We start from the raw sequence: 27928 nt of genomic DNA, 5'->3' as shown, positions 1-27928 counted from the left end.
GGAGTTCTGCCTTTTGGATGGGCGTAACCCCATTGGCAAGAAAGGAACAAAGATGTGCCCTTTTCTTCAAGACTCCCTGAAAAGAGAGCTGCCAATTCGTTGGCTCCATCTCTGAGAGCCTTGTCCATGCAGGACATAACATGAATGAGGTCTTTGGTGTCTGAGTCTAATAAGGTCTCAGTCTTCTTACCCAAAGCTCCCAGAGTCCAATCTAGGAAATTGAAGACTTCAAAGCTCTAAAAATTCCTTTCAAGATGTGATCCATTTCCGAGGACCAGAAAACCTTGGATTTACCCATAGCAGTCCCTACGAGAAGCGTCACCAGAGAAGAGAAGCCCCTGGGAAGAGGCAGGAACTCCCCAGGCCGAGCTTCTCAGTCTCATACCAAATGCTAGACCTGACGTAAGTCTAGCTGGAGGAAAAGAGAACACTGTTCTTTCCCTGATCCTTTTGGATTTCATCCATTCTTCCATAACTTTCAAGGCTCGCTTGGAGGAACGAGACATGATCATTTTAGTAAAAATAGTCTTCTTTGGTGTCTTCCCAGAGTAAATTCCGAGGGAGGAGAACGGGGCGGCAGGTAAAAGTTGTCCGGAAAAGCTCCGTAAACACTTTCATCAACTTTTCAAGTCTGAGGAAGGAAGTTGAGATCCTTGCTCCTCTTCATCGGAAACTTTCTCGAGGAGAACATCTGGAGAGGGAGGAAGATCGTCGTTGTCCTTCGCTTCCTCCGAAAGCTGTACTGAAACCGAGGTAGCGGCGTCCTGTCTACTAGTTGCTGCCTCCAAAACAAGAGAATCCTCAATCAAAACGTCCTGTGGATAACGGTCTTGACGCTCGGTATCCTGACTCCCAACTGCACGAGTATCCTGGCAGCCAATATCATGACGCTTGGCGTCCTGGCATTCAACTTCGTGACGCCTATCGTCCCGGCGTCCAGATTCTTGACGTTCGGCGTCCTGACGTCCAAGCTCTTGACGCTTGGCGTCTGGCGCCCATCTTCCTGCACTACTCGGCGCCCTGGTGTCTGGGCTTCTGATGATCGTTGTCCTTCCAACCTTAAGGCCGCTTGCGAGCTGGCGCCCGCGTCGACATCTGTCAAAAGCTTCCTGAGGCTGACGAACTGATCGAGGCCCTTTGAGAAGGAGAAACATTCTTCCCTCGTTTGCTGTCACGCCGCTTGAGAGAAGTCACTTGAGCACTGGCCGCCTGTGTGACATCGGGCAAAAGTTTCCTCGGTCGACGAACAGCCAAAGGAGGGGAAAATTTATCCGCCCTTTCTGCAGGTTGGCAAGCTTGCATAAAGGAAGACAGTTTCTGATGCATATCCTTTAGTAGAGACCATTGTGGAGCTTCCTTCTGCTGATAACTGACTGGAGAAGGCGCAAGATTCAACACGCCCTCAACTAATTGAACAGGTTGAGGAGGGTGTTCTGGGACAATTCCCAATTCAAGGAGGAGGGGGAGCGTGAACCGAAGAAAGAAAAGCGTCCGATCGTTCTTGCTGCCAGGCGTCCTGGTTGAAACAAGCAATTTACGCCTGCACTTGGAGGGGAGCTACCTTCAGAACTAAAGCGTTCAGGACTGCTCCAATGGCTACACCCGGAGCTTGAGAATACTCAACACGGTGTCCTTCAACATATGGGAACTTCCTCTTGAGAGGTCTAGACTCACAGACCCGACGCCAGCCCGTTTGGGGACTGCGTCCTCAGAAGACGAAGAACACTTATTAACCTCGCCTTTCCTATAGCGAGGGTGAGCGTCCTGGGCGTCTACAGGAACACTCGAGGGGACGACCGCCGGGAGCTAAAATCTCTCGCCTCCCTTCGCCTGTCGACTTTCCTTCTCCCAGGGGTTGGGGAGCTTGGAAGAGGTCTAGGGCTAGGAGCACGACAGATCCGAGCAGCCACACCCTCCACTGCACTAACTTTATCACCAACACTTGCAATTTCTAGATCTCTCATGTTCGACCACAATTTCTCTCTGTCTTGAGCGAGGGATTCAACACGTTGGCCAAGGGCTTGAATGGCCGCCATCTTATCCTTGAGGGATGGGTCTTTACCTGAATCAGTAGGGGGATCAGGAACTACCACTACGGGGGAATGATCAGAAGGTTCATTAGTTTGGGACAACGAATCATTAAAATCCTGGCTACCTTTGGAAGAGCAAGACAAAGCACTCTTGGCTCTTCTGAGCCGGTCCCTTTCAAGTTTCCTTACGTAGCGGTTATACTCGATCCACTCTCTTTCAGAAAGACCCAAGCACTCATCGCATCTATCCCTAACTCACACCTCTTGCCCTACATTTCATGACATACCTAATGAGGATCTAAAGAGGCTTTAGCAAGCCAGTCTTGCACCCCTTAACACACATTCGCACACTCAAGAGTCAGACATGGTAGCAAATCCAAAGAGAGATCAAAATACAAGTTCCAAGGGTCAAAACCAAATTTAACTAGTAAAGAAAGTCCAAGACAAATTCCAAAAACGAGCAAAAGCCAAGCCAAAGTGTACTTCACCAAATTTTGCGAAAAAACACGGGCTGAAAGAGTGAAATTCCAAACGATCTCACCGGAATGGCGGCAGGGAAGATCTGAGGAATACCTGGTGTGGTTCCAGATACCTGGATAGAGGGCATAGGTAGACCACCTGACATACCTATCGGCGATTGCCGCGAGTTTTGAAATTCTACCGTGACGTCAGGGACTTAAGCTATATATATAACTACCAGTTAAGTCAGATGTTTAAAACTGTATACTCAATTTTTATGTCTCTCTTTTTAAGGGTAATGTAAATAAGTTGTTTTAAATGAAATTGCAGTAACTACCTTAATACTTTGGGAGCATTGATTAGGGTCATATTTGGCGTTTAAACTCCAGAAATAAGCATTTACTAGCATTTTTAGTGGCTGTACCAAACTTATGCGAATCTTTGCCTTGCACGAGGGGTTCTAGAACCCAACCTTGTGTAAGTTTGAAGTATTACTGTACACATGTACTTAAAAAAATCAATAACGTCCCAATTTTTGTGAAGGAAAACATGATGCACAGTACATGGGTAGCTATGCTGATTATGTCTAATCACTGTGACACAAGTTTGCCAACTTACATTTATTATTGGCAATATTTCAAACTTTCCAGTAATAATTTGATTCTCATGAGCATGACAATGATTTTTGTAGTAGGATTTCTCATTTTCTGTTAATATTTTTTTTGCACTGTATTCTAGCTTATTTGTTCATGATGTTTCCTCAATACTTTTTACAGCTTTGGAATTTACACCAGTGAATCTCAAAGGATTCTAGTTTTAACAAAAAATTTTCTTTCCTCGTGAAGTAAATGGTTTTACAAAATATTTTTTGTACACATATACACTGCTACTTTATCCAAAAGAATATGTGTCTTTGAACACATATCAATATGCCAAGTCTATTGGAAACTTTGTTTACTATCGGCAATCTTGAGAATGCTATTTTCTCATTTAGAATGATTTTATATTTGGAATATATTTTCAGCATCTTGGAATCTTCATCAAAAATACAAGGAGCGTTCAATAAGTAATGCAACATATTTTTTCTCAAAGCAGGTTGTTTACATTGGGTTTACATACACCATTTGTTCACCAATTCTTTGGCTACAAAACCCTATTTTTCAATGTAATCTCAGTTTAAGTCTATGGTCTCATGCCACCTAAATGTGAGAGCCTGTTGCCTTCATGGTACCACTCTACTGGTCTGTGTCTCAGCCAACTTACTACTGTGTGTGGCTGGCCAGGGTTCAGGAGATCACACAAATTTCCTTGTCCTTCTTATGATGGCGGTAGATGCTTTACCTGACTCAGTGTTTTTATCCACTGCCAGGTCTATGTAGACATTCTGTAAGTGCCTGTGAATTTTTGTGACGGTCTTGTTTTTCGTCAAAAGCAATTCTATCATGGCTTTGTTTAGAACATACCTCAGTCACAAATGCTATTTTGATAGCTAATTATGGGGATGCCATCTATTGGTAATTAATGAAAATAAATGACATAACGCAAGAACTAAACAAAAATTGGCTGAGAAAAAATTATGTTGCCTTATTTACTGAACGGCCATTGTACTAAAAAAAAAAAAAAAAAACTATAGGATTCAAAATTTCTATTAACTCAATAATTAACAGAGATCTCAATAGAAATCCCAAAACCCAACCTATTGACTGAGTAGGTAAGACTAAAATGAAATACTGAAAAAAAAAAAGACTAACCCCATAGGTGGACTCCATGGATCATAAGCAGTGTATAACCAGTGGTTAACTAAATCTACATGTTATAGACTCCCATTATTTTCCTACACAAAAATATATCTATGAAAACTCCCCTGTTATTATACTTTTGTTCACTGTAAGAAATGTTGAAAACCAACAAAAAAATAATTAAAAACTGATGTTTTCATGCAAATCCATTACATCCAAATGCTGCAGATACTTCAGCTTTCTGTTTAACAGAAAAAAAGAAGAGCAGCAATAGCCCTGTGCATGCATGTATGAATTGCCTGGGTCCCCAGCAGTTAACCTTTTGACCTCATTACACAAGGTCCAATATTTCCATCAATCCAAATAGCTGAGACAGTAGTTGTCTCTACCAAAAGTATGAAAACGTGAACAATAATTTTGGTAGCACTTTTGTTTGGTGTATTTGTTATAAACTTACCTTTCTTACTGTTATGGTTAAATTTTGATAGCAGCTATTCTTAATTTAAGAGCTCTCCCTAATATAAGAAGTAATTCATGTGATACATACATAAATGGAAAAAAAAAATTGAGTAAACTTTTTTGTTGGGGTTTGTTTTCTACATACTGCCTTGGCTACCTTTTGTGCTACCGTTGCTGGATACCCCTACAGTCTTATCTACACATATTTCTATCTCTTTCCCGGTGTGGATTATAAACCTGAGAATGTAATCAGTTTTGGCATCGCACATTTCAATAATTTCAACTCCAAGTCAACGTCTTTTATCTGGAATGTACTGCTCGGCACTAAGCTTTCCTTGCCATACCATATGACTTTCATTGTTGCCCAAATCTTTGAAAGGTTTAAATTTCTTACCTGAATTTTCAATGAATGCTATCAAGCACTGGAGTGTTTTTTTTTTTTTTTTTTTTTTTTTTTACTATCTGGACCTATGTGCTGTGAGTTATCATCAAAAGCCAGAACATGTAAAATATGAAGAAATCTGTCTCTTGCCATTAGCTTCACAATCTTAAATGGTAGGCGGTGGCAGGACTGGGATATGTTCCAAGGAAGCATGGCAATCTAAGGTTAAATGAGTTGTAGTAAACAAATGAGAAATCAATGCCATTTGAAGTAAGAGAAGTATTATCCTCTAGAATAAGTAAGAAAGGAGGTACTTACTTAATTTTGACAAACACCATCCAAACAGCTGGCAAAGATTAATTTATTTGGCAAAGGTTAACACCAATTCTTTAGCAAGCTGCCAAATATGAAGGAAATTACAATAGACTGAGTGAAATAAGTAATTTTAGGCAATTGTGTGTGTAGACTTGTGCACTACAGCACTGCAGACACATGAAAGATGAGGCAGTCAACTGCTGCAAGACCCAATGATCCACAGGGACATGTACTGGGATACTACTGGTCTTTTTGTTTTTTAAAAATGTCTGGCAACTCAAACAACTAATTTGTTGGATAATTACTGTATAAGTAATAGGATAATAGTGCAACAAAGTTTAATCCTCATAGTTCAATTCTATAGGCTAAAAAAATTCTTGGATAAATAAATAAAAAAATTTCTAAAACATTTCCAGTTCCTTGGGTGCACATGACTCAAGTCACATTAACTAGGCTCATGAAGGAAGAGCTTACCTTACAAATTGGAATATCTCCATCCAGAGTAACATCATTGATCTGTCCCCTGCGAATAGCCTGATCCAAAACATATGGAGGAATATCTCCTGTGCGGAGATAGTAGTCTTCATCTTCACAAGTGCAATGAATGAACCTAAAATAAAATGAGTAAAAGCTATTATTTTTATTGTGTGATATGGATTACTATAAAAGTTTATTAAGAATCATGAATTAAATTCTCACCTGAAAGGGATGGTTGGAAGGTTCTGTTCTAAAATTTCTCACCTGAAAGGGCTGTTTGGAAGGTTCTGTTCTAAAATAACTATCTCGTAAAGTATTGTACCTCAAAAAACTTGATAGCTCGGTATACAGAGGTAAAACTATTGGGAGATTTTGATGAAACCCTTAGTTGATTTAATTCTAAAACTTGTCTTTTACTTAAAGTTGTGGTGTAATCTTCTTATGTGGTGGTAAGTTGTGAGGAGCAGCCACTAAGTAACTAGGTGTTGAATAGGTGTGCTCAATCTTTATACATGATACTAAATATATATGTTGCTCATTTTGTACTGAAAAATAGCATAACCTAGTCAGAAGATATGACGAAATGCTCTGGGTAGGGAGCTGACAAAACTCAATACAGTATCATTACAGAAATATAAATCTTTCTCCGTTCTGATTAACAAAAATAAGTGAATTTAATGAAAATTGTAAGCAGGACTTTCTTTCACTTCAGAAAATCTTTCCTATAAATGGTAATTTGTGCAATTGTCATAGCACTTTTTCATATTATTCCTAGTAAAGCTTTTACTTCTTTTAAAATATATAAATGATTCCTTAATGTTAAGTTTTTTATCTATTTGGACTAAATATACCCATTCCACTGCTTTAAGGAATGTCTGATTTCAGTTTGAATGGTTGAAACAAAAAATATTGATGTTGCAACAAAGCACTTAAAAATTATAGGTAACAGTTAAGATTCATTTTACAGTATATTACTGTGGACCTGATATACAGTATAGTATTATTATAAAATTTTCCACATTTTCCTCCTAAGCTTTTATATGCACCCTTGTCAATTCAACTTATGCAATATTCCTTGACATCCTATTTTTCATAATACTGTATCCAATATTACTATACACACCTTAAACATTCTTGTGAAAACCCACAAAGTAAACATGTTCCAGTAATTCTTTCAAAGCAATATCTTTTGTATAACCATCACTGATCATCAGGCCAATATTTACACACTTTGCAAGTCAAGCCTTGCATACAAACCAATCCACTACAAAATATACTTTAACCCTTAAGCTGCGTCTGTCAACGTGAGTGATGAGAGCTAATTATAGTTTAAGGATGAGCCTTGACTCAGGTTTTCCACCAACTGAACCAGTGGCAACTGAACCAGTGACAATTCAACCAGCGTACAACTGAACCAGTGACAATTCAACCAGTGGACAACTGAACCAGTGGACAACTGAACCAGTGACAACTAAACCAGTGTACAACTGAACCAGTGACAACTAACCCAGTGTACAACTGAACCAGTAGACAAACAAACCTCACAGATTCTGAAACTGGCCATCAAAGAAATCAGAAAAAAGTTCCCATCTGCCTCCACCTCCGGCTGTTTTTTTAATTTCAGTCAGTGCATCATACGAAAAATTGCCAGTGTCGGTCTACAGGCTAGATATGAAAATGACAGCGACTTTTCAGTGCTCATGAAGTGTCAGCTGGCTTTGGCATTTGTGGCCAAAGATGACGTCATACCAGTTTTTGAAGAATTTGTCCTTACCCTTCCTCAGGAGCCAGAAGTTGAAGAAGTGGTGGCATATTTTGAGTCCACTTACATTCGAGGCATGCAGTCTGGTGGACGCTGAAGGGATCCTGTTTCCCTATCAAACTTTGGAATCACTTTGAGGATGCAGAAGAATGAGCTCCAAAAACCACAAATTGTTGTGAAGGGTTCCACAATGCCCTGAAATCTGTGTACATGTATGAGCACCCAACCATGTGGAAGTTTCTGAAGGGCATCACTTGGGACAGTGCTGTCCAGTGTTTAGTTCACCAGAATGCTTTAGTACATCGGTATGGTGCACCCACTAACAAGTACATCAAACGCGCCACTAAGTTATGATTTAAAGAGGTGAACTAGATAAGCTCCTGTGTCTGCGAGCAGTAGCTAATATGCAGGTCATGTAAATAGGGGACACTGTAGTACACTGTGTGTGATTATATCAGCTGGTTTAAATTTTTGTATTGTATTTTCTTTTCCTATAGCATTCACAATGATTCATGATTTTTTAACTGATGAATGTTTCTTAATCAATGTTTCTTAATATTTTTGTATTGTATTTTCTTTTCCTACAGCATTCACAACTATTCATGATTTTTTAACAGATGAATGTTTCTTAATAAAAGTTTCTTCAATTGTAGACTGGTTCAGTTGTCATTGCTTCAATTGTCCACTGGTTCAGTTGTCCTAGAACCGAAAAATGTCTACAGCAATACCTCAATCTTAAGCGCTTTGAGTTGAGTGAATTCACAGACATGCAAACTTCTCACTGGAGCCTAACTAACTGGCATATGTGATTTTTTCACAGATGGTCAAATAAAATACTGCTATGGAAGTATACTGAAAAATCTCTCTCTCTCTCTCCCCCGAGGAAACCAATTTACTCGCAACGTGAGGAATTAAAATTTGAATAAAGAGTGCAAAGAATTATGATGTACACAATACATGAATGACACTGCCATAGATATTTCCTGCTCTATCACGTTATTCTCTCTTTCTCATAATACAGAAATACCCCAAACTTGCACGGTTCGAGCTGCATGAATTCACATACACGTGAACATTTGCGAATACTAAGAAACCCTGCGAAAGTGTTTGTTTAATTTTTTATGTAATTTATAAGTTTTCAAGCTTTTGTGTAAATTAAATAACATTAAATAATAATAAAAGTAATAATTTCTCTCTCTCTCTCTCTTTTACTGAGATGAGAGAATTTTTATGGTACATGTATATGTTTATTTGTTTCGTATGATAAAAGGATTTTGACAAAGGAAAAATCTATTTCTGGAGAGGGGGCCGTGTCACCCGGTGAAAAAGTCCATTCAGCACTTATTTCTAGGTAATTCCGTTGCTAGATACCAGAGAAAGCTAAATGAAATGCTGGAGTTACTACCCCCCAGAGCGAGCTCCACTAGATGGAGTCGTGTATGGAAAAGGGTGAACTACAAAAACACGGAACCTTATCCTATAGAGATTCCCAATGTCAAAAGTCCCAACGAGAGAGTGCCGATACAAGCCCATGCACTACTCATGGACTGTATACAAGGCAACACTAGCCGCATTCCATGTTAGCACCCACCCCACTAGAATGGAGTTTACCATGGGAGGGAGAGAATGAAAAACAGGGTGGGTCACCGGGTGACAAGGGCCCCTCTCCAGAAATAGATTTTCCTTTGTCAAAATCCTTTTTCTGGATCGGGTCCCGTGTCAGCCAGTGAAATAATAACAGAGAAATAAACATCATTCTTATGCTATTAAAGACTTAAATAGAGACGTTGAAAACTAGGAGAATTCTACCCTGAACATTAGTAAGGTCCTCTAAATTCATGTAATGAAAATAATGTAAGTGGTCACCATCTAAGATCATGAGCTTAGAATAGAACCTGAATAGGCTTGTATTAAGAAAATACTTCCTGCCTAATAGCAGACCCAATGACAGTATCCCCCCCTTTTTTAAAGGAGAGGATCTGACAAAATTGCGAGGTCCTGTCTAAATGGGTGCCACGGCAGAGTGGTTTAGCTCACTGATGGACTGGTTAAGCAACATTGGGGCTCGCCAATCGTTGGATGGGTAACCGATCTCCTCGGCGTTGACTTCTTGGGAAAGGACCTTTACCATAATTTCCTCAGTCTACTCAGCTGTAAATGAGTACCTATTCTCGATGGGGTAGGGTCCAGCTAAGGGTTAAATAGCAAACTCAGCAATGATGGAAAAAATGAAAGAATAAACAAGACAACGTAAATGGAACCTCTGGCAACAGAGAAGCTTCGTCTGGCAGCCAGGTATACAACCCAATCAATGGGGAGGGCGGTCAGGTACTTGGAGGTCGTCATCCAGCAACTGACCACCACAACAACCATAACCAGCAACCAGAGACTGGAGCTACAGAGGTAAACCAGAAGAAGAAATACACAAGAGAAGAAAATAGGAAATATGGAGATGCTACATCAGAAGCAACCCGACAGAAAGAGGATAGAGAAGAAGACTGGTCAACATCTGGAATGAAAGAAATAACACCCCTCAAACAGAACAGAGGCTGGCAGAGCAGTAAGGAACAAAGAAAAAGAACTGGCTTTCCATAACAGAAAGAGAGGAACTGAAAAGAGAAATAGCACCCAGCAACGAAGAACAAGAACACCAAATAAGAGATGATGACACAGAAAATGACAGGAATAATGAGCTACCAAACAACGACACACGAGGAAACACAGAAGATGTAACAGAGAGGTCGGAATGGGTGGTAAAGATCAGGCAATGGATGAAGCCAGATACAGAAAGAACAAAGATCCCCTCCATGAAAGCCTATAACACAAAGAAACTAAGGGAAAAAACCAGTGAAGTTAATGAAATTGAGAGACTAATTCACACCACCAGTATCACAGAAACAAATAACCTGGCATATGCAGGAGCAAGACTAGTAGTAGAACTCATGGGGATACAAACACCAACACCACCATCACAACCACCCCAACAGAAGCCAAAACAGCAACCGCCTTGGAAAAGGCACCGGGGAAAACAAATCATGATGATGAGATCTGACTTGAGTAAACTGAAAGAGATGGCAGAAAAGAGACTAAGAAGCAAGAAAACCAGAGAGGAACTGAATGAGAAACACAAAGTACAGGAGAAGGGACTAAACAACACAATAGAAGATATAAAACAGAGGCTTAAAGCCAAAGCACAAAAGATCCAACGGTACATGAACAGGAATAAAGGATACCAACAGAACAAACTCTTCGGAACCAACCAAAAAAGCTATACAGCCAACTAAGAGGGGAAGACAACCACCACGAAATTCCTGAAGCCAAACCAAGTAAGAGACTCTGGGAAAACATGGAGCAATCCGGTATCACACAACAAACATGCAACATAGCTCCAGGAAATCAAGGCAGAAGAAATGGGGGGAATAAAACAAGGATTTACTGAGATCACAACAAACACAGTCAGACACCAACAAAAGAAAATGCCCAACTGGAAATCCCCAGGTCCCAATGAAGTCCATGGATACTGGCTCAAACACTTCAAGGCCCTACACTCACGAATAGCAGAACAACTCCAGCATTGTATCACATACCACCAAGCGCCAAATTGGACGACCATAGGGAGAACATCCTCAGTACAGAAAGACAAGAACAAGGGAAATATAGCAAGTAACTATAGGCCTATCACCTGCCTACCAATAATGTGGAAGTTACTAACAGGTATCAACAGTAAAAGGGTATACAACTACCTAGAGGATACAAACACCATCCCCCACCAACAGAAAGGCTGCAGAAGGAAGTGTAGGGGCACAAAAGACCAGCTCCTAATAGACAAAATGGTAATGAAGAACAGTAAGAGAAGGAGAACCAACTTAAGCATGGCATGGATTTACTACAAGAAAGCCTTTGACACGATACCACACGTGGCTAACAGAATGCCTGAAAGTATATGGGGCAGAGGAAAACACCATCAGCTCCCTTAAAAATACAATGCGCAACTGAAAGACAGTATTTACAAGCTCTGGGACAAGACTAGCAGAGGTTAACATCAGAAGAGGGATCTTTCAAGGCAAATCACTGTCTGCACTACTCTTTGTAGTAACCATGATTCCCATGACAAAAGTACTGCAGAAGATGGATGCTGGGTACCAACTCCAGAAAGGAGGCAACAGAATTAACCAACTAATGTTCATGGACGACATCAAGCTGTATGGTAAGGGCATCAAGGAAATAGATACCCTAATCCAGACTGTAAGGATTGAATCTGGGGACATCAGGATGGCGTTTGGAATAGAAAAATGCGCCTTGGCCAACATACCAAAGGCAAAGCAACAAGGACTGAAGGGATAAAGCTACCAGACAGGAATAGCATCAGACACATAGATGAGACAGGATACAAATACCTGGGAATAATAGAAGAGGATATAAAACACCATGAGATGAAGGACACGATCAGAAAAGAATATATGCAGATACTTAAGGCAATACTCAAGTCAAAACTCAACACCAGAAACATGACAAAGCCATAAACACAGGGGCAGTACCAGTAATCAGATACAGCGCAGTAGTGGAGTGGACAAAAGCTGAACTCCGCAGCATAGACCAGAAAACTAGAAAACACATGACAATCCACAAAGCACTACACCCAAGAGCAAATACAGACAGACTATGCATAATGAAAGGAAGGGGGAGAGGGCTACTAAGTACAGAGGACTGCGTCACCACTGAGAGCAGAGCACTGGGGGAATATCTGAAAACCAGTGAAGACGAGTGGCTAAGGAGTGCATGGGAAGGACTGATAAAAGTAGATGAAAGCCCAAAAATATACAGAGACAGGAGAATGAAAAACAGAACAGAGGTATGGCACAAGAAACCAATGCATGGACAGTACATGAGACAGACAAAAGAACTGGCCAGCAATGAAATATGGCAATGGCTACAGAGGGGAGAGAGGGGAGAACTCAAGAAGGAAACAGAAGCAATGCTAAATGTGGCACAAAATCAGGCCCTAAGAACTAGATATGTCCAAAGAACAATAGGTGGAAATAACTTCTCACCCATATGCGGGAAGTGCAATATGAAAGACGAGACCATAAACCACATAGCAAGCGAATGTCCAGCGCTTGCACAGAACCAGTACAAAAAGAGGCATAATTCAGTAGCAAAAGCCCTCCACTGGAGCCTGTGCAAGAAACACCAGCTAGCTTGCAGTAATAAGTGGTACGAACACCAACCTGAGGAAGTGACAGAAAATGATCAGACAAAGATCCTCTGGGACTATGGATTCACAACAGATAGGGTGATACGTGCCAATAGACCAGATGTGACGTTGACAAAATCAAGAAGAAAGTATTACTCCTTGATGGCGCAGTACCGTGGGACACCAGAGTAGATGAGAAAGAAAGAGAAAAAATTTACAAGTATCAAGACCTGAAAATCGATATAAGAAGGATATAGAATATGCCATAATCATAGAAACACTAGGCATGATCCCAAGATCCCTGAAAAGGAATATGGAAAAACTAGATGCTGAAGTAGCTCTAGGACTCATGCAGAAAAGTGTGCTACTAGAAACAGCGCACATAGTGAGAAAAGTGATGGACTCCTAAGGAGGTAGGATGCAACCCAGAATCCCACACTATAAAAACCACCCAGTCAAATAGGATGACAGTGATAGACAAAAAAAAAAAAAAAAAAAAAATATATATATAAATGCATATATATATATATATATATATATAAAATATATATATATATATATAATATATATATATATATAAAATATATATATATATATATACATATATATATATATATAAATATATATATATAATATATATATATATATATATATATATATATATATATATATATATATATATATATATATATATATGTATATATATATTTTATATATATATATATATATATATATATATATATATATATATATATATATATATATATATATATATATATATATATATATATAAAAATATATATATATATATATATATATATATATATATATATATATATATATATATATATATATATAAATATATATAAAATATATATATATATATATATATATATATATATATATATATATATATATATATATATAAAATATATATATATATACAGTTGACCCGACTTACGAGCTATGCAACTTTACTGACCGACTTTACTTTCAAACGACAATATAATATATAATAATATTTAATTTTATATTTTTGCTAAAAAATGCTCGAGCGCATATGATACTTCTTCCGCTAACGGCAGCGCACTCATATCCGAGAGATGCTCAGCTTTCGGCAGCGTTCAGTGTGTTTATTGTGCGTTTCTAAATGGTAAAAGATTCATATTTTTGTAATGTATTTTGTATTTCTATTTTTTGCAAATAAATCAAATGTAATAACAAATTACTGTATTTGATGGCTTATAACACGCATGTCTGCATAGGACGCACTTTTTAATTTCAGCAGGACATTGAGGAAAAAAAAAAAAAAAAGGTTTCCTAGCCTATGCTCATATGATTTTGCTAAGTAAAAACTGTAGTATTAGGTTATCATATGCATATTGTTTCTTACCAACAGAATCAACAAAAACATTAATAAAGAAGTTATTTACCATATTTATATTTATCAAAATATGTATTATACAATCAGCCATTTACTACGATCGAATGTTTTTAAGCGTCTGCTGCTGAAAGCTACTCATAGGTTTACCAATAGATTGCAACACATTCATTTGTAAACATTGTTTCTTACCGCAGAATCAACAAAACATTAATAAAGATGTTACCTACGGTAATATATGTTATATATATCCATCATATATTATAAAAGTATGCAATCAAGGGTAAAATCAATAAGTAAAAATGTTTCCTATGTAACGGCTCGAGTCTCGTGAGCAACTGAACAAACCCATGTTATTATTCTTAAAAGAAAATGCTAGCACGAGTTCTGGGTATCAACTCAACGAAGCCTTGTTATTATGCCTAAAGAGAATGGTAGCAGGAATTGTCAACCACCAATTGATCGAAGCCATGTTGTTATGCGTAAAGAGAATGTTAGCAGGAATTGCAACTACCAACTGAACGGTAGCCTTGTTATCCGTAAAGCTCTCGAGATAATCACCAATAGGTGGCAGCACACGTACTGTAAGTCTGTAAATGTGAAATGAGGCGATCTGCTGTAGACGACGATAATGATATTAACATTTTAATGAAAATATCGATAATAACAATGTAGATATTGATTATAATACTAGCAGTAGTAATTGCGGTGATGGTAAGTGTGATAATGATAAATAATTATAATAAACTTTGTTTTTTAATAGGTTATCAGGATAACACCGAATGTTACGCTAGGCTACAACATCTACGTGGACGTTTTCACGTATAATTTCGCCAAAATTCTTAAATTTTGAGCCTACATTATGTACATAGGGCGTAGGGGGATTTTTAGGCCATTTTTTTTTAAAAAGTCGTCTTATACGCCGTCAAATACGGTATGTATTTAATTCAAACCTATAAATAAATAAGAGTAAATAATACGTCATACGTGTAGCCGATTGGCAATGCAAATGGCGGATAAGAAAATGTAAACAGACCAGACAGATGGTTTGAATGCCTACGATAAAAATGTTAAATACAGTAATAAAAGTAAGTATTAATCAAGGAGTTCAAGCATGATAAGATTTCATATGCTAAACGTAATAACAGGTACTATACATGCACATTTTTGGGATAATATAAAATGTATATGTAGGCTAGTCATACTTAGGATATAATATATGATGGATAATATACGGTAGGTACAGAATACATGTACATATGTGGTTGGTCGACTTACGACGCGATGGACTTCCACCGCTCTGTCAGAACCTGTCAGAACCTGTATGTATATATATATATATATATATATATATATAAATATATATATATATATATATATATATATATATATATATATATATATATATATATGTTAGTCAACATGCGTAATCAGTCATTACGCATAAATGCCTGAAATTTCAGTCAGCGAAATGCACTTAGGGGACATTTGATCCCCAGGACCTAGTACTAAACACGGCAAAATATATTTGACCCCTCAGGGCTAGTACTAAACACGGTGAAGCAGTGTAGGTGACTCACTGTTTCACCGTGTTTAGTACTAGCCCTTGGGGGATCAAATGTCCCCTAAGCATTTCTTGCCATCTGACTGAAATTTCAGGCATTTTGCGAATGACTGATTACGATGTTGATTTTTTAAGGTGGCAAGCGCCCGCGCCGAACTGGTTTTTTTATTGTGAGCGAGCAGCTAAAGTACAGCACTATCCTGTACACACACTTTTGTCCCCTTATGTTACTGGCAAAAGGTTCATTTTTCGCCCATAGCGAATGCTACATCATGTTATTAATACTGTAATGTAGTCTGTTTTGGTACTAATTGTTTTTGTTTTATAATATTTTCATGGAAATTTTACTCAGATATGTTATAATAATAATTTTAGAGCATTATTAGGATAAATATTTTAGGTTGTTTTCACAAAAACATGCTTTAATTGCCGTATGAAAACATTTTCATTGTGTTCATTAACACTTTACAATCTTACATTACCTCACTTTTTGTGGTTGTGGCGCTAAATGACAAAACATACTATAATGATTTTTGCATATGTAATAGGCGAATAAATTTCCTTTAAAATGAGGTATGATTCATAGAAATCGTTTGGCTGGTTTTCTTTTCTTTAAAGCGTTTTCATAGTTGGCAAACTTTAAATGCGTTTTATCATTTTTAAAAACGCATATTTACCTTTATTACACTGCGCTTACCTTGTATTTATATATATATGATTATTTACTGTATATATATATATTTATATATATATATATATATATATATATATATATATATATATATATATATATATATATATATATATATATATATATATATATACACACACACACACACAGTGACCCCTTTTTATAAACCAGCCCCTGAAATTCACTCTTATTTATTTATTTAATGAAGTAGCGACCTTGTATTTATTTGATTTATTTACTGTTATAAACCCTTTTATAAACCTTTCCCACACTGTTATAAACACTTCCTATGCACTTAAACACTGTATTACTATTTTGATCTGTTATCACCGTAATATGCATAAAAAAAGATCGTCCCATATTTGTAATGTTTACGTTCTGAGAATCAGCTGACTGAAGCTGCTCACTTCTACCGAAAGAATTAGGAAAATAATTTTTTAGTTGCTAAAAGAAACAAATTTATCAATGAAATTATTTTTAATTTTGTACATAAAAGTTTATGATACAGTAATTCATGTTTCATTGAGAGAGAGAGAGAGAGAGAACTGGTGTGTACTACACCTTGGGACGAGACTAAGTCTTGACTTGACAAGCTGGGGATGAGAGAGTATACAGTATCCTTGAGTTGCTTGCGTATGAAATTCGGATTTAAATTATTTTTATAGTGATTAAAGATGAGATATCAACAGTGATAAGATATTCTCTTGTGTACTGTTATATGTGTGATAATCATAGATTCAACTACTAAACTTGTACGGAAGCACAGTTCAGTAAATCAGAGAAAGAAAAAATGCATCATGCACCTACAGTAAAAACAGTTACAGATGTCGGGACAATGGTTTTTTATACTTATATTTTACAATAATAATAAAACCAATATAGTTTATTCTGTAAGTGAAATAAAGTTTTATTGAAATTTTGCTGTTTTTTTTTTCATTGAGAGAGAGAGAGAGAGAGAGAGAGAGAGAGAGAGAGAGAGAGAGAGAGAGAGAGAGAGAGAGAGAACTGGGGTGTTGATGTACATACAGTACATTGGTAAGCTGTTTTGTGATTTTGTGGGATTTTAATTTAGCATTCTATATATTTTATGCTGTTTACATTAATATTAATATTTAAAAATTAGTAAATCATTTTTTTTACCAAAAAATGTATTTTGTCATGAAAATAAAAGTTTTATGCTAGAAAATGCTTATTTTACCACAAAAAATACAAATAATAAATACCGCAAAATCCAGCGATATAGCGAAAAATCCACAATACACATTTAGATATATAAAATTTAAAAATCTGTGATGCAGTGAGACCGTGATGAGTGAACTGCGATATGGCGAGGAATAACTGTATAGGCATCACTTTCCAGATTTTTTTTTTTTGTTAGGAGTTACAAGTGCAAATATGTGTTTTTTTGCTATTTTATGCTTGTTTTGTTGTTCTTAGACTAGGAAATACTATTCATTATTAATATTTTAATGGATTTAATGAGAAATTTTGGGTGTTCATATATCGCGATTTTCTCCAGAAAATCCGCGCTCGTTTTCCATTAATATATATTAAAAACTCCGCGAAGTCGTGAATTCACGATAATCGAATCATGAAGTAGTGAGGGGTCACTGTATAATATATATATATATACAGGCGGTCCCCGGTTTACGACGGGGTTCCGTTCTTGCGCCGTGTCATAACCCGAAATCGTCAGAACCGGAAAATCATCGAAAATCAAAAAATCATAAGAAAACCTTACTTTTAATGCTCTGGGTGCATTGAAAACGACGTAAACTGCATTATTATTGAGTTTTACATAAAAAAACCTTCAAATTATGATTATTCTGCCGCTTTGGGGCCAAATTTCTTCCGTCGGATCGGCGTGACGACGCGTCAGAACCCCGAACATGCATCGTAAGCCGGGAAATAATTTCTGATGAATATATTTGAAAAGCGCCGAACCTCGAACGTCAGAAGCCGGAACCATCGTAAACCGGGACTGCCTGTACATATATCTTTTATCACATCACCGTGATTCATATAAATCAGTAAGCTACAAACGTCCTTTAATATCCAATATCCAATGCGTCCACTGTAGTCCTGAGTTCTTGACCTTCGCTGGTTCGAGCCCACGGGACGATGAACTTATTATCAACTAAAAATTCCCTTCGTAACATATATGAAAATATATTATTTCCAAGGTAGAATGCATCTTGGATATTAAAGGACGTTTGTAGCTTACTGATTATATATATATATATATATATATATATATATATATATATATATATATATATATATATATATATATATATATATATATATATATATATATATATATATATATATATATATATATATATATATATATATATATATATATATATATAGTATATATATATATATATATATATATATATATATATATATATATATATATATATATATATATATATATATATATATATATATATATATAATCAGTAAGCTACAAACGCCTTTAATATCCAATATATATATCTATATATATAAATATAATATATATTATATATATATATATTATATAAGTGTTTTTTAGTTGATAATATATTTCAACGTTTTTTAGTTGATAATAAGTCATCGTCCGAACCAGCGAAGGACAAGAACTCAGGACTACAGTTGAATTGGATGTTGGATATTAAAGGATGTTTGTAGCTTATTGATTTATATGAATCACGGTGATGTGATAAAATATAATATATATATATATATATATATATATATATATATATATATATATATATATATATATATATATATATATATATATATATATATTTAGGGAACCCCGGTCTTCAACCATACCGAAACTTCGACAAAATCGGATTCCGACACGAAATGCCGAGAAAAGTTTGCGCGGTTCCCAACAAAAACCGAATCCGACCCGACGCGATCCGACCCGTCAACTAAACATATGATGTTTGTAAACAAAAGTGCTTTGGTAACGCCGCTTAGTTGGCGTTGTTGGTGGCGTTCTTCCCACGCATTTAAAAAGCACTTAAAGCCCACTCACGCTGCCGCTGCTGTTTGAAAAAGAAGTGCAGGCTTGTACCGTGAATTTTTGTCTCCTGCAAAATTCTACATTCTCTCGAATCATGGGTCCCAAGCCAGCCACAGCTGATAAGCAGAAGAGGAAGACTGTGAGGACTACTATTGAACTGAAGAAGGAGGTAATTGAAAAGTATGAAAGGGGCATTCGTGTGACTGATTTAGCGTTGGAGTATAGGTTACCCAGGTCCACCATCAGCACATTTTTAAAGAACAAAGAAGCCATTAAGAGTGCTAGTGTTGCTAAGGGGTTCTGAGTTTGACGAAGCAGAGGCCCCCGTAATAGAGGAAACTGAGAAACTGTTATTAGTTTGGGTCAATGAAAAACAGCTTGTGGGGATAGTGTATCTGAGGCCATGATTTGTGCGAAGGCCAAAAGTTTGCACACTGACTTGATAAAAGTACAGCAGGTTCGAAAAACCGATCATGAGTTTATGGCCAGCCGTGGATGGTTTGATAGGTTTAAGAAAAGAAGTGGCATCCACAGTGTTGTTAGGCATGGGGAGGCAGCGAAAGTGCTGATAAGAAAGCTGCAGAAAAGTACGTGACTGAATTCCAGCAGTGCGTGGATGAGAATGGTTTCGTATCAAACCAAGAGTTCAATTGTGATGAGACAGGCCTCTTTTGGAAGAAAAATGCCAAAGAGGACCTATATTACAAAAAGAGGAGAAGAAATTGCCTGGCCATAAACCCATGAAGGATAGGTTAACTACTGTTGTGTGCAAACGCTAGTGGGGACCTTAAAATCAAGCCTCTGCTAGTGTATCACTCCGAAACCCCAGAGTTTTTAAGAAACAAAAGTTCTTAAAAATAAGCTGAATGTAATGTGGAAATCAAATGCTAAGGCCTGGGTAACTAGGCAAATCTTTCGAGAGTGGGTTTCTGAAGTGTGTGCCCCACTATCAAGGAATACCTCGAAGAGAAAGGTTTGCCACTGAAAGCACTCCTCGTCATGGACAATGCCCCTGCCCACCCCCGACATGGAATATGAGCTGGCTGACGAGTTCAGCTGGCTTAAGGTCAAGTTTTTGCCACCCAGAACTACCTCACTACTCCAGCCCATGGACCAGCAGATCATTGCAAACTTCAAAAAGCTGTACACCAAGGCACTCTTCCAAAGGTGTTTTGAAGTCACCAATGAAACCAGCCTAACACTTACTGAATTTTGGAAGGAACATTTCCACATCCTCAGTTGTGTTAGGCTGATAAATAAAGCATGGGCCGAAGTTTCTAAGAGGACCCTTACAGCAGGCTGGAGAAACCTTTGGCCTGATGGGGCTCCTCTTGGGGACTTCGAGAGTTTTGATGCCCCAAGTCAGCTTGGAGATGACCCTGAAGCTGAACCCTTCCTCTGCCTGACGCTGATGTTGAGGAAATTGTTTCTGTGGCCAAGTCCATGGGCTTGGAGGTGAGTTCTGATGATGTAGAGGAGCTGGTGGCAGAACACAACACGGAGCTGACAACAGAGGAACTCCAGGAACTTCACAAGGAGCAGCAGAAGGTTTTGGCTGAGGAGGTGTCTGAAGAGGAGGAGAGCAAGGAGGTGCCTACTACAGGCACTAAAGAAATCAAGGAGATGCTGATGGACTGGGAGAAATTCCAGGAATTCTTCGAGAAGCATCACCATGACAAGGGTGTAGTGAACCGGGCTATTGACTATGTTGACGACAACTTAGTCAATGTGTACAGGAAACACCTGAAAAAACGTCAACAGAAGAAAACCAGCCCGGTCCCAGTGCCAAAAAACAGAGGAAAGAGGAATCTCCTGAAGAGCAGCAATCAGACTGTATGGAAGGCGATTCCCCTTCCAACCAGTGATGCTCTCTCCATACCTCCTCTCCACATCCATCTCCACAGATCCAGATCCTCATCAATGCCAAGGTATGGGCCCTACTGTCGTGGTTAAAAACTTTTATTAGTGTTTATAAATGACCTAGAGATACAGTACAGTGAATAATATTTATTCATGCAAGTTAAAGCAATGAAAGGTGCCATAAATACAGTACACATTGAGTTACTAACAGTACATTTCAATTTGTGTTTAATCCACAGGTTACTGTACAGTACTGCACTCCATTGAATGAATCTCCCAAAGCCGTTGAGTCTGGGCTGTTCATCTGAGCTGTTCATGAGTGTCAAGGTATGGGCCATGCCGGCTTAGTTGTTAAAACCTTTTTAATGTTTATAAATGACCTAAAGATGCTTGTAAGATTAAGGCTTTTGTGTATTATTACAGCTCATAACAGGAAATGATGTTTCTACATGTTATTTTGTGTTTAATCCACAGATTACTGTGCAGTAATTGAGTGAAGTTCCTGGAGGAGTTCAGTTCTTGTGTGGGGGCAACTGTTCATATTCATCAACGTCAAGGTATGGATAAAGCTGTAGCCTACTGGTTGTGAAAAAGTTTTTAATTTGATTATAAGTGACCTGGAAATGCTTGTCCAGTAAGATTAAGGATTCTTTTGTAGATTAGCCTACAGCTCAAACCATTTTTACATTTGATTTTGTTTATTCCACAGGTTTATTCTTCGTTGAATGAAAGTCCTGGAGGAGTTCAGTGCTTGTGTGAGGGGCAACTGTACATATTCATCAACGTCAAGGTATGGATAAAGCTGTAGCCTACTGGTTGTGAAAAAGTTTTTGTGATTATAAGTGACCTGGAAATGCTTGTGCATACAGTAAGATTAAGGGTTTTTTTTGTAAATTAGCCTACAGCTCAAACCATTTCTACATTTGATTTTGTGTTTATTCCACAGGTTTACACTTCGTTGCGTGCAAGTCCTGGAGAGGAGCAGCTGTGTAACATAGAGTGTACAGTAAATATGTAGCAGTAGAACGTGTACAGTAAATAGTGTAATTTCAATTTAGGTGTAGCATTAGAACGTGTACATTTCAATTTAGGTGTATGTGTACAGTCCATAGTCAGTAGCAACGCGACAATTATTACAGTATTAAGTATACAGTAATATTAAGTCTTATGTTTGTGCTAGTATTAAGGATTCCTTTGTAGACTAGTTTTAGTAATCATTAAGTACATACAGTGCAATAATAAAATGAAAAATGAGTTAATTTCTGGTTTTCTTGTTTATCCCTTTAACATTGCATAGTAACGGGTACACGATTTATGTAGGCCTCTTAAGGTTTACTGTACTTCCTCTCTCCCTCAAACTCCATATTTTTACCAGTTTAATATTGCATAGTAACGGGTACACGGAGGTGGTAGGCCTCTTAAGATTTTGTGTTGTCTATGTAGGGTTACTGTACAGTAACTTCTCTCTCCCTCAAAACTCCATTTTTAACCCGTTTAATATTGCATAATACGTGTCGGGTACACGGAGGTGGTAGGCCTCTTTAAGATTTCTACTACGGTACATAGAGAAAAACAAAGCATCGGAGGTTGTCCACTGCTGCCAGGTGTATGATGAAGCAAAACATTGCTGGCTGTCTACTGTACGTACAGTGCTGTACATTCAGACATTTGGATACACATACTGTACATATGTAACAATAATTGATGACAAAAATTTAGTACATACAGTATGGTATTACGTACATACACTAATTTGGAAACAAGTGTAACTGCAGCGCATATAGGCTACAGTCTCATGTTGGTTTTATTTTTTTTTTTTAGACAGGCGACGTTTGCATTTCTGTAGCGAATGCAATGTTTACGTGCTGTTCGTTAGTGAATGCCTTAAGGTTCTCAAAGAAGAGCTTAGCCTGAGGTTAACTCAGAGATTCTGCTTACATACAAGGGAACAGTCTCATGCTCGATTTTTTTTTTTTTTTTAGACAGAGGGACACTTGTGCATTTCTGTAGCGAATGCAATGTTTACGTGTGTGCTGTCAAAGTGAATGCCGTAAGGTTCTCAGTAAAGAAGAGCTTAGCCTGAGGTTAACTCGGAGATTCTGCTTACAAGGAATAGTCTCATGCTCGATTTTTTTTTAGACAGAGGCACACTTGTGCATTTCTATAGCGAATGCAATGTTTACGTGTGCTGTCCGTTAGTGAATGCCGTAAGATTCTCGGTAAAGAAGGGGTTAGCCTAAGGTTAACTCGGGGATTCTGCTTACAAGGATATTTTATTGAAAATACATGTTAGGTATCATAACATTTATTGAAAGATGTTTTGCAGTGATTTTATACATTACAGTAGACTCTGAATGGAATTTACCATAAATTAATACAATCTTGAACGTTACACAATGTTTATGTAATTACAGTAGTACCGCGATACGCCAGGACGGCGCCTGGTTTGTTTACATTCAGCGCTTGCCACAAGCTGCGATGCCGACGTAATCAAAGACTTTTTCTTAATTTTTATAACAGACTCTACAGTACATTTGTAAAGTCACCAATTGGCGCCAGGATAGTGTTTGAGTGGCGCCATTAATTAAGTCTCCGCTGAGCTTGTTTTCTTTGGTGACTTCCCTTTTTCTTCAAGCTCAATTAGTCACGCCTAAAACGTGCCAGGTCACGCATTTTAATCATTTTTACTTTATGGTATTTATACGAATGTCACACATTGTGTATCACATGTTTCTTCATTCACAGGCATCAAGACTGTATCTATATTGTAGCTCTGTATGTTTTGTATTGTAATTTGTACTTCGTTCACTGCATATTATTGTTTATTGTTTCGACCTCAGGTCACAGTCAATTCCATTGTCTCACGGCCCGGCGTCAGTCGGCCGCAATATAAGCTGCCTGGATCTGTACAAAGTAGCAGTAACCTTTACCTGCTCGTTTCTTTGACACCTTACAGTGGTGACCCCCGGAGTATCCCGGAGCCATTAGCGACTCACACGGCGACTCAGTCTTGGCTCCAGGATTTCTCCAAAACGCTCTTAGCGGCCTAAACACGCGCTGTAACCAGCGTTTGAGCGTGCTGACTCGCCGGCGCACCCCACCAGCGCCACTAGCGGAACCACACGGCTCACGAAAGTGCGTGCTGACGCGAGTACCCCACTCCAGTAAGGGGGTCAAAGGAGCGAGCATGGACGCGATATCCCCTCCTTCATGCAGTTAAACGCGACCCCGCGGACTCGAGGTTTACCTACCTCCCATCACAGCCGCGCCGCCCCGCATCGAGGCCCTCCCGCAACTCCACACCAGCGCCCGAACACACGCGGCGGGCAACACAATCGCGGGCGCCCTCACCGTAAAGCTGCCGCCCCGTTTACGCAGGGGGAACCCATCGATGTGGCTGCGCAGGGTGGAGAGCCACTTCAGAATCGCGGACCTCACGGACGAAAATCCTACAGGCCGACACAGTGCTCAACGCCCCTTCCGGAGGACGGTACAACAAACTCATCTCGCGAGTACCCGAACACACACCCTCACATACAGCACCACAAAAAAGTTCCTCCCTCGAAGCTTGCTCCCTGCCCATCGCCGAAGCGGGCCGCCTGCATATCGACCTTGCCAATAATCCACGCCACGACCTCAATCCAAGAGACGCTTGGGCATGGTCGTAGATCTCCTGTCAATACCAGTCTTGGGTGGCACAAACAAGCGGCAGGAGATAAGCTTCATACGGAAATCTTCCTTCGCCAACTCCTCCCGAAGTACGCAACCAGATCGCCACCCCTACACCATGCCTGTCGAGGACCTCAGAGGCGGCACAACACCTCACAGACTCCGGCAAGGCTTCACAGCGGCTAAAACCGCCACACAGCCGGTCAGCTCTGGCCCAGCCTGAAGAGGACGTGAGCAGCCCGTCAACGCCATCGCCAACAGACGTCCACCGAACCACAGCAGACGGAGGTCCCGGGCTTCTGTCGCTACACAAGTGGTTCGGAAAGGACGCCTCAAACTGCCTGTCGCCCTGCTCGCTCAACCGCTCAAAAAATGGGGGTGGCGGCCAGCAGGACAGGCCGCCATGGCAGCCGAAGAACCCAGGGCCTCAAAACAGTAGGTTTTTACGTCCGCGACACCGTCTCCGCAGGATGATGCTGGTCGACACAGGAGCCTTTAAGTCGGTCTTCCCAGCATCCAGAGAGGACCGCAACCAGACACCAGACCCGGCCGCCTTCCTGGCGGCCGCCAACGGAACCCCATCCTCTCCTACGGCACCAGGCTCCTGTCGATCTCCATCCTTGGCCAGAGTTACTCCTGGGACTTCATCGTCGCGACGTAGGAACCCCACTCCTGGGGGCCGATTTTCTGGCGCACTTCGCCTGCTAGTCGGCGTGGGCGCAGCGCCCTCGATACCGACTCCTGCCGGTCTCTCCCGTTAACGGCGGGACCCAGACCCACCATCAGCGCCACGTCGCCCCACCAGTATGCACACCTTCTGTCGGAGTTCCCTGAGGTGTTTAAGCCCGAGCCGCCAAGTCCCGGGGCCCCAGCCAAGCACGGCATATACCACCATATAGTGACTAAAGGCCCCCGACATAAGTTCCAGGCTTCCCCCTCAGCGCCTTCAGGAGGCTAAAAAAAGCATTCATGGAGATGGAACAGATGGGCATCTGCAGGAAAGCCTCCAGTCCATGGGCCTCCCCTCCACATGGTGCAGAAACCGGACGGCTCCTGGAGACCCTCACGGCGACTACAGGCGGCTCAACATTGCAACGGAGCCCGACCACTACCCTCTGCCCAATATGCAAGACCTCACGGCCTCCTTTCACGGGGCCAAAATATTCACTAAATTGGACCTTCTTAAATCTTATTTCCAGGTACCTGTTGCGCCAGAGGACATACCAAAGACAGCCATCATCACGCCCTTCGGGTCCTATGTGTTCGCCTTCTCCACCTTTGGGCTGAGGAACGCTGGGGCCACCTTCCAGCGGCTCATGGACAGCATCCTGGGGACCTAAAATTCTGCGTCTGCTACGCCGACGACATTCTCATATTTTCCAGGTCTCACAGCGAACACAGAGGCACATCAAAGCAGTCCTCCAGCGCCTCCAAGAAAACGGCCTCATCGTCCCGTTTTGACAAGTGTACCTTCGGCGTCCAGAAAGCAGAATTCCTGGGTCACGAGGTGTCTCCGACAGGCGTCCGCCCTCTTACATCGAAAGTGGCAGCCGTAGCCAAGTTCCCGACACCCACCTCCATCAAGGCGTCCAGGAGTTCCTTGGGATGGTAAACTTCTACAGGCGGTTCATCCCCGGATCGCGCGCACCACGCCCCTGACGGAAGTCCTAAAAGGTCAACCAGTCCCTGTCTTGGGGACCCAGCCAGCAGCAGGCCTTTTCCCTGGACGGCCGCCCTCACCAAGGCAACCGCCTTGGCACACCAGGATCCCAAGGCTCCCCTCCAGCTGACGACAGACGCCAGTAACGTTGCCTGCGATGTGCTGTTCTGGGGCAAATCATCAACGCGCCCCAGCCCATCGCCTTCTTCAGCAAGAAGTTCAGTCCCGCAGAGTCCCGCTACAGCACCTTGACAGGGAACTCTGCGCGATGTACCAGCGCAGTTCGGCACTTCAAGTTCCTCCTGGAGGACGCCCTTCACAATCTTCACAGACCACCAGCCACTGGTTCACGCCTTCCACGAAGCAGGGGGACGCATGGTCTTCAGACAGCAGCGCCACCTCTCAGCCATAGCCGAATTTACCTGTTCCGTCAGGTACCTCCCGGCAAGAAAAATCCCGTAGCAGACGCCCTCCAGAGTCGAGTTGAACGCAGTGCAGCTTGTGTAGATTACCAGGACCTTGCCAGAGAACAGGCCGCTGACCCAGAAACCCCAGCATACCGCACCGCCATCACATCCCTCAAGTGGCGGGGACGACCTCGCCCGGGAGGCCCCAGCCTGCTCTGTGACATCAGCACAGGCCAGCCCCCCCTTTGGTTCCAGCCTCACGCCGCCGCCAGGTATTCGACATCATTCACGGCCTCTCACACCCCTCCGCAGGACCACGCCAAACTGCTTTCAAAAGTTCGTCTGGCACGGGTGCAAAAGGACGCCACAGCCTGGGCAAAGCAGTGCCTGCAGTGCCAGACCAGTAAAGTGGGTCGTCACACGCAGTCGGGGTAGGCGAGTTCCCACAGCCAGGGCGCCGCTTGCCACATCCACATCGACGTCGTCGGGCCCCTTCCCCATCAGGCGGATCCAGATACCTCCTCACGGTGGTAGACCGTTCGGCGAGGTGGCCCGGCCACGCCCATGCAAGAAGCCACCGCCAGCGCGTGCGCTGAGGCCCTGCTCTCCAGTTGGGTTAGCCGCCGCGTCCCGGACCACATCACAACCGACAGGGGCCCCGCTTTCCTCTCGAGTTGTGGTCTGCCCTGGCTCAACTGCTGGGAACCACGCACCACACCACCACAGCGTACAACCCAGCGGCCAACGGCTGGTTGAACGTTCCACAGGTCCCAAAGTCATCCTCATGGCCCGCTGCACCGCCGAGGACTGGAAACATCAGCTGCGTGGGTCCTCCTCGGGTTGAGGACCGCCCCAGA

The 27928-nt window shown here is 40.6% G+C and overlaps 1 protein-coding gene across 3 annotated transcripts in view; it reads right to left on the bottom strand.

Moving 5' to 3' along the window:
* Positions 1-27928, bottom strand: part of LOC136826809 (zinc finger CCCH domain-containing protein 10-like) — a 77782-nt gene that overhangs the window by 19163 nt on the left and 30691 nt on the right. For all 3 annotated transcript variants that reach the window (XM_067084251.1, XM_067084249.1, XM_067084250.1), the window contains exon 3: positions 5859-5994. In XM_067084251.1, coding sequence (XP_066940352.1) covers positions 5859-5994 — 136 coding nt within the window. The remainder of the gene's footprint in view (positions 1-5858; positions 5995-27928) is intronic.

This window comes from Macrobrachium rosenbergii, chromosome 41 (assembly GCF_040412425.1).
Source record: "Macrobrachium rosenbergii isolate ZJJX-2024 chromosome 41, ASM4041242v1, whole genome shotgun sequence".
NCBI lineage: Eukaryota > Metazoa > Arthropoda > Malacostraca > Decapoda > Palaemonidae > Macrobrachium > Macrobrachium rosenbergii.
The sequence above is the reverse complement of the archived record's forward strand: the minus strand, read 5'-3'. Positions and strand labels throughout refer to the sequence as shown.